Consider the following 13498-nt stretch of genomic DNA (forward strand, 5'->3'; position numbering starts at 1 on the left):
GTGTGTGCTCCACAGCTGCCCCTCCACATACTAAACAATCAGGTAGTGATGTAATTGAACATAATGACATTCAAATCTCTCAGCGGGCTACCAAACTGTAATCAATGTGTGTGCGCACGCATATTGGGAGTGTGCAATATTAGCACAATGCAAATTTGTCCATTCATCTCCTCAGGGTTCGTTGCAAGGGGTCTTAAAGAGCAAAGCAACCTGCCACACAACTACGTCAGATATCACCGGAGAACCAATAAGGTTCTGGGTTTGGTCCAACAATCCCAGCTGACTTTTGGTGAGAGAAGCTGGGTACACCATGGACCGGTCGTCGGTCCATGGCGGGGCCAATACAGAGGAACAAGCATTCCCACTCAAATTCACACCTACGGACAATTCTTCAATAAGAAGAACACGCAAACGCCACACAGGAAGGTTGGAGCCGGGGTTTGAACCGAGAACCTGTAGACTGTGAGGCGGACGTGCCAACTACTTGTATACCGAGCCTTATGAGGTCCATTTATCTTTCTGAATTCCCGTCCGAAGGACACGTTCGCGGCTCGCTCGTCAGTCTCCTGTAGTCTTCACACGCCCGGGCTTCCGGAAACTCCTGTGTCACGTGACGACTCTCCCGCCTCCCTCCCGACAAGCGAGCAGATGGCGGGAAGGAAAACCCGGACGGCGGCAGATGTTCCAAAGCAGACGTCTTCCAGCTTTATTTCCGAGTCGCCTTGCAAATCAGCCGAGAGCGGCTCGGGAGGCGTTCGTGCGCGCGTTTCATTGGCAGCAGCTGGCCTGCAGAAACTGCCGCAAGATGTGGCACGAGTCGCACGGAGACGCACGGATCTGATAATCGGCGGCCAATTAGCCCGCTGGCTAGCTGCGCGTCGGGTCAGGACCGACAAACTGGCTCGGACTGGTCGATTCAAGATTCGCTCGGCGTGACGGATCCAGGCGTTCGCTGATGACGTGGAAGGAACCCGATTGGTTTAGAGTTGGCGAGCGGTCAAGGCCAGCAAAGCCTGATCTGATGGCCTAAACAAGGGGTAAATCCCCACCCGAAGGCCCTGGTACCAAAAGCACGACCCGCCTGGTTTTGAATGTCAAATCCGGTCAAAATCAAAAGGATGCTTGATCGCAGACACCGTTGTTTTCTTCTACGTTTCGGCATCCCGGAATTGTAAACACCAACACACTTCGCCCCGAGGTGCTAATTAAAGGCGACAGTAGGTAATCCAATTCCAGACTAATCAGTCTTAATCCGTGACGACACCTCCGGGCTGCGAGTCGAACCACAAGCAAGCGAGTGTCCCGGCCGGCTGTGGTCGGACTGATAAATGAAAAATTCCCCAAACGTCCACGTTTGCCGTCTTGGGATTCCGTGGGATGGCGCAGTCAACAAAAGTTCTTGTGAATGCAGCCCAGATTTTGAGCATTTTGGTTCTTCCCGATCCCGAGGGATCCGGGACCCGCGGGTGCTCACATTTCACCGCGCCGCCCTCGGAATGCCATTCAGACAGTTTGCAGCACCCGTGGGTGTCGTTTTAAAACACAAGGTAGCAAATTGTCGACCTTGCAGAGCCACAGAACCGCCGCTGGATTAAGACATTGAAGTTCCCGCAATAACCTTGTTGATTCTAAACGATATCCAAGCAAAGTTGTTTTCGGTCGATGCGGTGGAATGTGTGGTGTAGATATTTCTCGTCGCCCCTCCAATCGCAATTTTCAATTTTCAGGTGTTGTTTTGCCACGTGAAAGCAAGATCACCAAGTAAATAAATGACGCTGCCCCCTCCCCAAAAAACACTCTCAAAGACTGTAGGCATGTACGCCGAATGCACTGAAACCACGCCCTGCTCTACTGTCAACTGCCAATCAAATACAACATGGAAAAACAGATACTACTGTGTCTACATGTCGCACACGTGCACACGCAACAAGGCACTCTGGAGCAGCCACGCCAGCGGACTATCCGAAAGGAAGATGCATTTTCGGGGCGTGGGCGTAGCTAATGTAGCTAGCTAGTCGCGCTTGTCAATAAATCATTTCTCGTGACTTGTCGTGAGACAAGGTGACTTCATCATAATATTTGCAGCTCGGATGCACATACCTCGGGTCAAATGCATCCCACAGGGATAGATCTCCGCTTTTGCGGCGTATAAATGGGCGCCATGTCTGCGAAAACGTTCAGCGCCTTTGAATCCGACGGGCTCCTTTGTCATCAAACAACGTGAAAACGATCGAGAAGCCTCTCGATTTGATTTCTCACCTGCAGCAGCAGCCTCTCGTCGCCGACCACGGCCGCCTTCCTCCAGTCGATGACCTCGGAGAAGGGAAGCTCCCAGCCGTTGCTCAGAATGACGGGAATGCACGCCGCCTGCCAGGAGACCGGAGAGAACATATTTGGTTTTTTTTTTTCCTCCATCAAAAGACGAGATGATGACAATCTTCTATAAAAAGACACGTCAGAGTTGGGGGAGTACAAATCTCACGGGACGAGGATGTAGAAGACGTTTGAGGAGGAGGAACCGCCAGGCATCTTCAACGCTCGCTTTCATCCGCTCATGTGGTTTCGGAGGCCATTTTTCAAGCAAGTTTCTGTTTTTCCCAAAATGAGCCCCCCCCCCCCACATGTTCCAAAACTTCTTCCACTCATTTCCACCTGTGAAAGATTGATTGAGAGCTTTGACTAAGCCCCACCCCCAATACCAACTCCGGCCAATAAGAGCGCAGCACAGAAAAGAGGTCTGTCCCCGCTCTGTTGAATTTGTACATTGTTTTTAAAGATTCATCTCGTAACCAAAGAGCTAACAGCTGCTTGACTATTGCGTTTCTAACTCCATGGAAGATTGTTGGCACGGGTTAAACACAGCTGATAGCTAATGAGGACCCTGGTTGCAATGTTTGGACTGTATACGCCAATTGCTTTTGAGTGACTGTAAATGCAAATGGAGCACTAACAACGAATTGACTTTTGCACCGCCATCTGTACAGGAGATTGTTGCCACGTGTGGGACACCAACTACTTGCCACAAATTCCTGCAACTTTTTTGATGTGACCTCTTCCTCGCCAATTTCCGTTTTTTGTTTTTTTTCCTCTCCAATTGGAGGATAAATCCGACCGCTTTTGAATGATTGTGACCGTGGATGGAGAATTAAGAGCGCACCTGCAGCGCCTCCAGGAAGCGGAAGGAGCCGAGGCGTCGGCCCCGCGGCACCAGGCAGAAGGTGGAGTTGTGGAGCAGCTCCTGGTAGTCGAATCTTCACAAACAAACGAGAAGAAAACATGATGATGATGTAAAAATGATGTAAGAATGACATGATGTAAACATGGAAGAATGTCTCAAGTCGCACAAAATCAGCTTTTTGTTTTTTCGTCGCGTTCCAGCATTCCTTGTTTCCACGTCACAGGCTCACAGTAAGACTCGACCCTGTTCCGATTATCGACCTCGCCTTTTTGCCTCACGTTTTTGGATTCTGTTGCCTTTTTCGGATTGCCTGCCTGTGTACCGACCTCTGCCCGTATATAAAACCTCTCTTTTTGAAACTGTCCATTTGCTTTGGAGTCGTGCATTTTTGGGTCCTATCCTCTGTTCCGTTCGTGACAGAAAAGATTCCAATGTGGTGGATAAATTACTGCTTTTTGCAACGTATAAAATAACACCGCGTCCTGGGCAACGTTCAGCACGAGGGATCGGAAAAGTCGCTAAATATGGCCAGCAAACGGCTAAATTGGCAACGCTGACTCTGTTTTTGTCAACGAGCTTCTCGCCATTCCCAGCGAAATTGTTAGTGTAAGCAATGCACATCAGTAGAGTTGCGCTTTGTTTTTTTTTTCATTTTATTTTTAAAAAGATGCCACGCCATATAAAGCGGAATGAATCCCACCAATCGATTAATCGTTCATCCCTACCTTTAACTGGGGTGGGGTGGGGGGGGGATCAATCACTTACACCAGCCTTCTTCTCAAAGTCACTTTTTAACGACACTTTGTGTGAGTTTACACCCACCATATACGTGTGTGTGTGTGTGTGTGTGTGTGTGTGTGTGTGTGTGTGTGTGTGTGCATGATCCCAGGGCTGGCCTGGGGAGATTTCAGATTGCCACCTAATCTGTCTGGGGATCAACTGTCCCCACAACCTCACCAGCAGACACCTGCATGCTTGTGTTTGTGTGTGTGAGTCACACTGAAGAAGAAAAGCTTAAAAAATAAGATGTCAAGCATCCAACGTGACATCTCAAGGTCGCTTTGAGGAGACACGCGACTGACGAAAGCTCGTCCTCCAACCAGATCGAAGACGTCGATGTGCTCCCGCCGGTCAATTTAAGACCTCGTGTGGTTTCCTCGTTCTTTCTGATAAATTCAAATTTTCATTTCCGATAAGAAACAAAAGCACGGGCGGAATCTTTTTCCACATTGTTTTGCGTATGACAAGAAAGGAGCTCAATGGAAGGCAATCATAGAAAGTTTTTTCTTTCCCCCCAAAAAAGGCTACTTTTATGTGTGCTGAAATACAAATAAATGAGTTAAATGAATGTTCCGCTAAGACAATTTAGATTTTCACGTAACATTTCAAGGAAAATATGTTGCAGTCGAGCAAAAATCATCAACCCGATGTAAGAAGAAAGAAAAAAGAATTCAACAAAATGTGATTTTTCCAAGAAGGAAAACACTAATGATGATGACAAAATTATCATTTTTTTTCTATTAACAGCAGTTATTTGTATGACTTTGTTTTGCTGTTAGATGACAATGAATGATTCTGTCATTGTTTCTTAGTGGGGAAAATGTCCTTGAGCGTGCGATGTGCGTTTAAAAACATAAATGATATACTGAATCCATGTTTTATTGAATCCATTTTGTTACCCAGCATATTTGTTCGGATTTCTACCCCCAAAAGTGCAGCGTGTTTCCTTTCATCTAAATGTTTAATTAAGGCGCGCGACTGCAGTCAGACGTCCAATAATGATCTCTCTAATGGCGGCATGCTGTGTAAACTATAAATGGCATCACAAGTAATTACTGCAAACAGGAAGCGGTGAGGCACACACACACACACACAAAAGCAAGTTCAAGCTCTGTCCTGCACGCATTGGCCAGTAGTCCCTTCCAAGTGTAATCGCGTTGTCTTTTGTGTGTGTGTGTGTGTGTTGTATCGACGCATTACTTGAGATAAACAATCAAACAAAAGGGGGCAGGAAACGAACAACCTCTGTTCGTTAAAGAGCTCACCGGGCTGAAAGGTGTGCTCGTTTCTGCAGTTTAAAAGATGAGCCACGCGAGCCCTCAAAGGACAACATCCTGCACAAAACAAGCAAACGAACAGACGGGAAAAAAACAATCTGCAGCCATTTGTTACTTTTGTCCCCTACGATTCCGAGCAGATATTAATGAGGAAATTAGGTCTGGGCGCTACTGCGTGGCATTACAATGATGGTACAATGAAGGTGCAACTAGTTGCTTGGCGAAAAAAGAGGAAGAGGAAAGATGATGCGGCTGATTTGGGTGTGTGTATGAAGGTTATGTTATTTACTTGGTCATATTTCAGTGTTTGTAACCACAAGGTTAAAAACACACGCAACACGGGGAGCGATCACAGATCAGAATCTATCGCAACACCAATTGTCCACATTTGGCTGCCCGAGCGTGCCGGGAATCGGAGCGGGTGACCGTCGGCGAACCTCTCGACGCAGTTTTGGGCACGGCCTCTTTTTGAGGGGATTATTACGATTTACTATCGTATTTGCGGAAATACAGCATGCGGTCTTTTAGCAAATACGACATCAATGTTGACTTCCAACGGCCTTCCAACACGTTATTCCCAGTCGGAAGTAGGAGATGCTCAAAATGACGCTCTTCCGGCAAAAGTATCATTTCATGGACGATGACGTTTGTATCCATGTCCTTACCCTTAATAAACAAATAAATAAAGATGTTTTCCCAGGAGACTCCCACACAAAACATCTAAAAGCTTTCCGCTGTTAACCAATCAGCTGTGAACTTTCAGGGTCGGCGACTTCTTGACACATACGCGGAGAAAATCCCCTCAAAGTGATAAACTAAAAAGCAACAGTTTTTTTTTTTTCGCCTCCTCTTAGCACACTTCGGTAGGCGTCATGTTGACATTTCCAAATCACGGTGAGATTTCCACGCCGTCGCGCAGAGGCCGAGCAAAGGGAAACAACAGGCGGGTATTAATTAAAAAAAAAAAAAAAAAAACTCAGAAAAATGAAAAATGTAGCAAGGTGCACATTTTGGTGACGAGTGTAATTCATTATTGATGAACAGGAAACGGAGATGGCGAAAGCCGGAGGCGTCGGATCGACGGCGTCGCTCTCGTTTGGCCGCAGAGTGATGAATACCAGGCCGGTGTGTGCGTGTGTCGCCCCCGGACGTGTCGTTTCCACGGTTGACGAACGAATGCCGAGAGACGTCATCGGTCCTCCCATTGATTTTGCCGCTCTCGTGCCTAATTGAAGCTGCCGGGGTGAACATAATTGAACTTGGACCTCTTCGTCACTCCCCTCTCGTTAGCGCCAAACCGCGTTGAGGCAAAAACAAAAAACACATTTCACCCCCCCCCCCCCCCCCCCAGGCCATTATTGGCTTGCCCGAGCGTGCCTGGGGTTGGAAGGTGTCAATAGATGCATCTTTTTGCACTTTGCCATTTCAAGACCTTGTAAAGTGGAATTCTTTCTTCTTCCGGAAGCTTTAAGTGGATATATTCTCACTGCTCAAACAAGTAATTGTGTGTAGACATAAGAAAGATGCTAGAAGAAGTAGCATCCATTTTTCCCAGTCGTAGAAGTGTTGCTTGATTGGCAGTTGAGCGGGGCGGGGTTTCAGCGCATTCAGCAGACACGTCCACGTCAATAAAGAACAGAGAGAATATCTCGAGCTTTCATGATTTTGAAGCCTAATTTTATACACGTGGCAATTGTTTTTAATCATTTAAATTTGGCAGGGTCATTAACAACACTATTTCTCTGTGGTGTGTCAAATTTACAAGACATTTCTATTTCCACTTTTCAAGGACTTAGGGTTAGGGTTAAACATCACATCAATCGGGGTCTCGCTATCATATAAGACAATGCTAATCACATAAACGATCTGTATGCTTGAGGCGGCGGTCATGTTTGAACTAGAATCGGAGCATTGTGACGCGATATCGATTGTTTTTTGTTAGTTGTGCTGTGCTACAATTAGCTTCATCTCCAGTAGGCTGCTCTCGAGTGTTTAAGGACATCGGCGAGTGAATATTACATCAACTAGCCTGAGGCGCTATCCAACTATAAGCATTGTGCATTAACGTACTTTGTGTTTGTGCGTGTGTGCACGCGCACAGGCGCATGAGTGTGTGTGTGTCACAGGCTTTGATACGCCTTCCGTTCGCTAGGGAATGAGTGGAATATTCCGGCATTCTGCCGCCCGGGTGGTGGGCGGCCTCTTCACAAGCTTCCCGCAGCTTCGGCGGAGACAACGTCCCGTCGAGACGAAAGCATCGCAGTCACCGCATGGAAATCAATCGGCTCGTCACCTCTCGCCGCACTCACGTCCGCGAGATGATATTTCTCCCTGGATGTGAAGAACAATTTGTTCCGTGCTTTCTATCGTTTGTTTTCTCCAGTCCAAATCAGTTCCTCAACGTGGCCTGTTTTCCCGCAATTTGTTGTTCAAACTGCAATTCTATGTATCTATGTGATGTAAAACAATAAAACAACAGACCCTGTTTGGCTGATGGAGCGTGCCTAGAGTCTGAACGTGGGACTGTCGAGACTTGAAAGGCAGCAAGATTCTTGCGTTCATCATCGTGACGTGGAGTTGTGGGGCAGTGCCCGAGCGCCCTCTTGTGACCTGCTTTGGAGTCTGAATGTGTGAAAGTGTCACACAAAATCAGGAAACGGTGGCGGAAAGCACAAAATCCTCGCATTTGCCACAATTGCACCAGAATGAAACCCACACGCGCGGCCATATTTACTCCTGTAAACACATCCTCCTGTTTGCGCTCATTCATGGAGACATTAGAAGTTGCATTTGTTTTTGTAACGTGAACGACTTCATAAAAAGATCAGATTGAACAAAAAAAATAAAAAATAAAATACAAATCGGAATTAGTCATCATGCTCAGCTGTGTGAATGTAGCCTTCATCACTAAAAGATCAGTATGCTTTCCGCAGCGTTGTTTCGATGCCCGAGGCTGCCTAGAATCTGAGCATGTGATTGTCGAGACTCTGGCCGCGTCTTTTGTTGCTTTCTGATTCTAAACCTGATATGGTTCTTGCTTTCATACGGGTGGGTATATGCCTGTCACAGTCTTTTTTGGCTGACCGAGCGTGCCTAGAATCTGAACGTGGATTGTTGAGTCTCTGGAAACAGTCTTGTTGTCGTTTTAACATTTAAAGCCAATAGTGTCGTTGCTTTCATATGGGACAACAGTTGACTTGACACGAGCTGTGTAGCGCTGTGATGTTTTACTTTTCACTCAACTGCAGCCCGAGCAGCCAAAGTGCAAGAAAACACCATTGATTAGAGCGTTACAACGCTTACACTTGAGGATTCTTCATCTTTCAGGCTCTGCGACCGTGATAAGGTAGAGCACCGGTGTGCGCTTGTGCTTGTGCTCGTGCTTGTGTGTGTGTCCGTGTGTATGTGTTTGGAGGCAGTGTATTAAAAGCCCGAGCCGGCAGCCGGTGCCCCCCCCCCCCCCCCCCAATCCTCCTCCACCTCCTCCCCGCTCCCGCCATAGTGAATCCATTCCTCACACCTCCGGCCTCATTTCAGCCCTCCTATTTCCAAGAAATGATTGTCTGACTTACACTCAGAGGCGTGTGTGCGTGTGTGCGTGTGATTTTTGTTCCCCTTTTGTGATTGTCACATTTCTTTCAAAGTCAACAGAAGAATGAAAGCTGCCTCGCTACCACAACAAGACAAAAATTGGCACGGTAACGTCCTTTGAAGAGAAAAACGAGCCCAATTAGCCAAATGCAACCCAAAAATTGTTGTATTTTTGGGGGGTGTTTATCATTTAAACGCAACAGCGTTCTTGCTTTTATATAAGACAAAAACAATGACAAAGACACCTGTGACAAATATGTTTGGCTGCCCGAGCGTGCCTAAAATCCTGAGCCTAGTGACTGCCGAGTGTCGACGTCTTTTGTCATTCGTCATTCGAAATAATGAGTATAATGGTGCTCGGAAGTGCAAAACGTATTCATTCTGAGACCATCTTTCCCCATGGAAATGAATAAAAACGGCATCAATCCGTTCCAGCCTCCCCCAAAACAACGTTTGTAATGTTTTTTAATACGAAAAATAGCACTTCATGATATTGTACTTCATAAACGAATACAGTCATTCCACAATTCAAATACAGTCGTTCCATAATGCAATAGAATATAAAGAATGTAAAGAACGTTTTAGCCGCATTTTATGCTGCAGTTCAATGGAAATTGTGCTTCCCTTTCTCCTCTTTCTCCTCTTTCACACCTTGGCCACCTGGGGGCAGTCTAATACTGAACAGACACACACGAAAAAGTGTTTCACAACTGACACTCATCCTATTTGTTAGCCTGTCAATGGTGTTTTGCATTGTTTGTTAGCATTAACCTAAGCGGTTTGGCGTTTTTTTTCTTTTTTCCGTTTGTTCTTTTTTGTAGGGGAACCAATCCTGAATACACTTATTGGGCGTTTATCCACGCTTATTCAAGAATGTTCTTGAGTTCAACAACCCTTTCATGTATAGTGGTCACTACAATGGACAGCTAAGTGCGACAAAAAAATGATCAAAGCTAAGCTGGTCAACGGAACGCCAGACGGGCAGAGCAATAAAGGAATCTCTGTCCATTCCGTATTCTAAGAGAACCTTGCAGGTTAAAAAAAAAAAAATGGTGTGACATTTTGTTTACTGGTGATATTTTTCTAATGTAAAACATGCGCCAGGGTTAGATAAAAGTTGGGAATCGCTCATCTTGATAAATAAACTTCAACAGATAAAATCTAAAAACCATAGCTCACAGCATCTCAACATTTTCGAGGTCCAACAACATTGACATGAATTCTGGAGGCCCAAGTGTTAGACACGTGTATAAATGTCCAGCGTGAGCGGCGCAAATGTCGCATACTGATTTCCTCCGCCTTCAGCTGTGTTAGAACAGCGGCGTTAATCCGGGCGAGGGCGAGAGCCTGCGTTTACTTGCGGCGAGGTCTTAAGGAGGCATCCGTTCTGAGCTTTCAAGTTAGTATTAGGCCACAGCCGGCAGAGTCTCGGCAGGTCGTTTGTTCAGAAACCGCAAGAGCACGAAAGCTGCATTGTTTGTGCGTTGTCGCGGAAGTACAGGAACAATTGACCAGAGATTACCTGGGAAGTCTGCAAGTTATTTCACGCAAAGAATTGCATCAAAACCAAGTATTCCAATCTGCTTGTTCAATTCAATTCATTTCCCATTCTCGTATAATTTCAGAGCGCTTTTTCCATTTTCAGGCCCTTCCGGTGGATTCCGGGAATTGAGAAGATCAGTGGAATTCAGTCTGAGCCACCTGAGCGCGACGTCATTACAGACGGCGGGAAGCCCGCGGACTCGTCGGTCCTCTTTGTAGGGATGGCGGCGAGATCACGCAAAGACCGGGGATGTCTGGCTTTGGCGCAAATCAAACAAGTTCGGAGAAAAGGCCAGGAGAGAAAAGAACTCATCAAAGCCCAAATGGATTTGAGCTGAGCCGTTTGAAACTTTCAAGTCCGGAACAGGTTCTACACGGGGTGCCTGCCTTTACAGCTCAGAACATACCATTAAACATTAACATGACCTCTTAATACCACCGGTATCACAAACATAGAAGCAAATGTATTCCATTTCAAAACAAAATGCAATATAACAGCAATTGTGTCATGAACATCATTTAAAGACGAGATACGGCGCTCTGACCCTGTGAGGACGAATTTGAAATCCGTGTGGTTAAAGAAACAGTGCCGTTGCAATTGCTGTGTGAATCTCTCATGTCGAGACCAAAAAGAGCAAAGACTTCTTCTTTTTTCCAGAACTTTCTCACCATTATGTTCCTCTTCGTGACGAGAGAAGCGGAACCTTGATAAGATGCTGATCGAGATACTTTATCACAACGAGGCCATGACTTTGCATCTCCACATTGTAGCCGAAAAACAAATCGTCAACAAAAGAAAACACGCACGCACAAAAACACAGAACGTTTTCTCTTTCATTTGAGTAATTTGTATCTTGTTTCTTATTAAAATCTTGAGGTTGATGAGAGGTGTAATCACACAGTAATCTCCCGTTGTATTAAAAACTTGTTCAATTCACTTGTTTTCTTGAAAATACTCTTATTTACTTAGGTGAATCTTAATTTTGATGATTTTTTTGAGAACAACGTTTATATTTTTTCCATGACCACACTCATAACTCAAGAGACTTGCATCTCAAATCACCGTTCCCCATTGAAATGAACAAAATGCCTTTAATTCATGAAAGCCTCTCAAAAAAAAAAAAGAAAACATCAAATATTTCTTTAACGTGTTTTCAGCTATAAAAATCGCACTCTATCATATTGTCATTTACAAAAACATACGGTAATGACATAAAAAATTAAACAGCTTTTCTGCCACATATTTTTTTGCTTCAGTTCAATGGACATTGTGCCGCGCCTTCTGGGGTATGCGCCTTGGCCACCTGGGGGCAGTTTAATCCAGAAAGCAAAATACAAAATACACAAAGCAAAATATATAGATGTCAAAAAGAAAATAGCCAAACAAAGGCTCGAAAAACCAGGGCGCCACTGTAGAGGACTTCATCACTTCCCACCACCGCCGGCTTTGAATAAGCATCGAGCTCACGTATAAAAAGTGGCGTCACAACAGAGAAGTCGGACATCCACTACCACGTCACTCATCAAGCCTAACTCATCGCACAAGGAGACTTTTGTCATTTGGTGGGAAGGTGAGCAAAGTCATATTTCCACACACACAAAGAAACGTGCCATCATAAAGGCAAGTATATATTTGTGTTGGCGTAGGATGAAGTGGACGACGGCGTTCCTGGTCTTGCTCGTGGTGGTGCTGATGGCGCAGCCCGGAGAGTGTATTTTCGGACTCATTTTTCATGGCCTGGTTCACGGTACTTTTATTTTGATTTACAATGGCTCATTTTCAGATCGTTAGGTTAAATGTGCCGGACCCTTCATACTGTTCTAATAACACTTGTTGCTTTATTTAGCTGGAAAGCTGATCCACGGGTAAGACTTTCAATTTTGATTACTGTTGTCACCATTTGAGTTCAACGACTGATCCCAATGATCTGGTGCGGTCCGGTCCAGGTTGATCCACAGGAATCGCGGCTTCGAAGAGCAAGAGGAGCTAAACAAGCGCTCGGTGGAATTTGTGCCCGGCCAGCCCGCTTTCAACTGAGGCCGTTTGCTTACATCGCCTTAGTGCCGCTTTTGTTGTTGTTGTCATTTTCGGTTTGTTTGTTGATCTTGCTATCAAATTCCTGCAGAGCAACAACAATGCGAACACGGTGCATTAGCTTATGCAATCTGGAATAAATCTGCAATGTAACTCTTTTCATTGTGTCTCTTGTTCTCATTTCAACTTCAGTCTTATATAAAACAGAATCTCCAGAATATAATGGAATAAAAAAACATTTTGGGATGCAGTGCACAAGTACAGTGTCAACAAATCTGCCTGCTGGCCAACTGCAGTACTGCCATGTTTGATATTAATGAAAAACTAATTCAAATTCCTCGTGTGTTTTGGACATACTTGGCAAATAAAGATGATTCTGATTCTGATTTTGATTACAAATAGATATATCAATAAATAGACGCACATTTGCTGAAACATTAACATTGCATCGACAAAGAGAGTTAGCCATTTTCAACACTTCAGACTGGTGAATAATTTGTGAAGATATCACACACACGTGGGGACTGACCAACAGTAGAGATTTGTGAAAAAAATATTAAATCGACCAAATTTGGACATGTAGGGGCTTTCGGCCCGACGGCGGCGATGTATTTTCGTTTAAATATATGAAGTAAAAGTCAACCATCAAGTCCTTCTCGAGACTTCAGTTCATGTTTTTCTAAGGGGGTTTGGGGTCAGCAACAATTATATGACATTTACTTTTTGAAAGAAGTTTGTTTTTTAAAAATAAAATGTGAATTTTTCTTTCAATTCTAATCAAATATCCACTTTTTGGAGGGTTTGGCAATTAGTAAAGAGAGCCTATATAAAGAGTAAAGAGAGCCTATTTAATGTGTGTGTAAAGTTTAAAAATATAGATTCTTCTTAATATATGGAAGAGTCCTTGTGATGGCTTTATTTTTGTTTTCCTCTTTTAACAGTACTTCATTTGGTGACAGAATTACCCTTTCAAATCTTTATTTTAATCCAATATCTACTTTGTGGATGGGTTGGGAATATGCGTAGAAAGCCCATTTAATATTGTAAATATCAAAAAGTCAAAACTTGCTTTATTTAATGTTACCATTCAGTAAT

General features: G+C 44.7%; 2 protein-coding genes across 2 annotated transcripts in view; one reads left to right on the forward strand and one right to left on the reverse strand.

Annotated features, from left to right (window-relative positions):
- LOC133416989 (exostosin-1) overlaps positions 1-13498 on the reverse strand; it is a 67695-nt gene that overhangs the window by 16553 nt on the left and 37644 nt on the right. The window contains exons 5-6 of the mRNA XM_061704402.1: positions 3158-3251; positions 2260-2367 (exon numbers count right to left, since the gene is read on the reverse strand). Coding sequence (XP_061560386.1) covers positions 2260-2367; positions 3158-3251 — 202 coding nt within the window. The remainder of the gene's footprint in view (positions 1-2259; positions 2368-3157; positions 3252-13498) is intronic.
- Positions 11851-12546, forward strand: LOC133416991 (pleurocidin-like peptide WF3). The gene is made up of 4 exons (XM_061704406.1): positions 11851-11939; positions 12016-12116; positions 12216-12234; positions 12316-12546. Exons 2-4 carry the CDS (start codon positions 12017-12019, stop codon positions 12404-12406), a joined length of 210 nt encoding a protein of 69 aa, XP_061560390.1. The 5' UTR covers positions 11851-11939; position 12016; the 3' UTR covers positions 12407-12546.

This window comes from Phycodurus eques, chromosome 18, assembly GCF_024500275.1.
Source record: "Phycodurus eques isolate BA_2022a chromosome 18, UOR_Pequ_1.1, whole genome shotgun sequence".
In the NCBI taxonomy this organism is placed as follows: domain Eukaryota; kingdom Metazoa; phylum Chordata; class Actinopteri; order Syngnathiformes; family Syngnathidae; genus Phycodurus; species Phycodurus eques.

Bases quoted from the DNA above. Each gene is read 5' to 3' on its own strand.
- LOC133416991 (XM_061704406.1), top strand. From the start codon at position 12,017: ATGAAGTGGACGACGGCGTTCCTGGTCTTGCTCGTGGTGGTGCTGATG.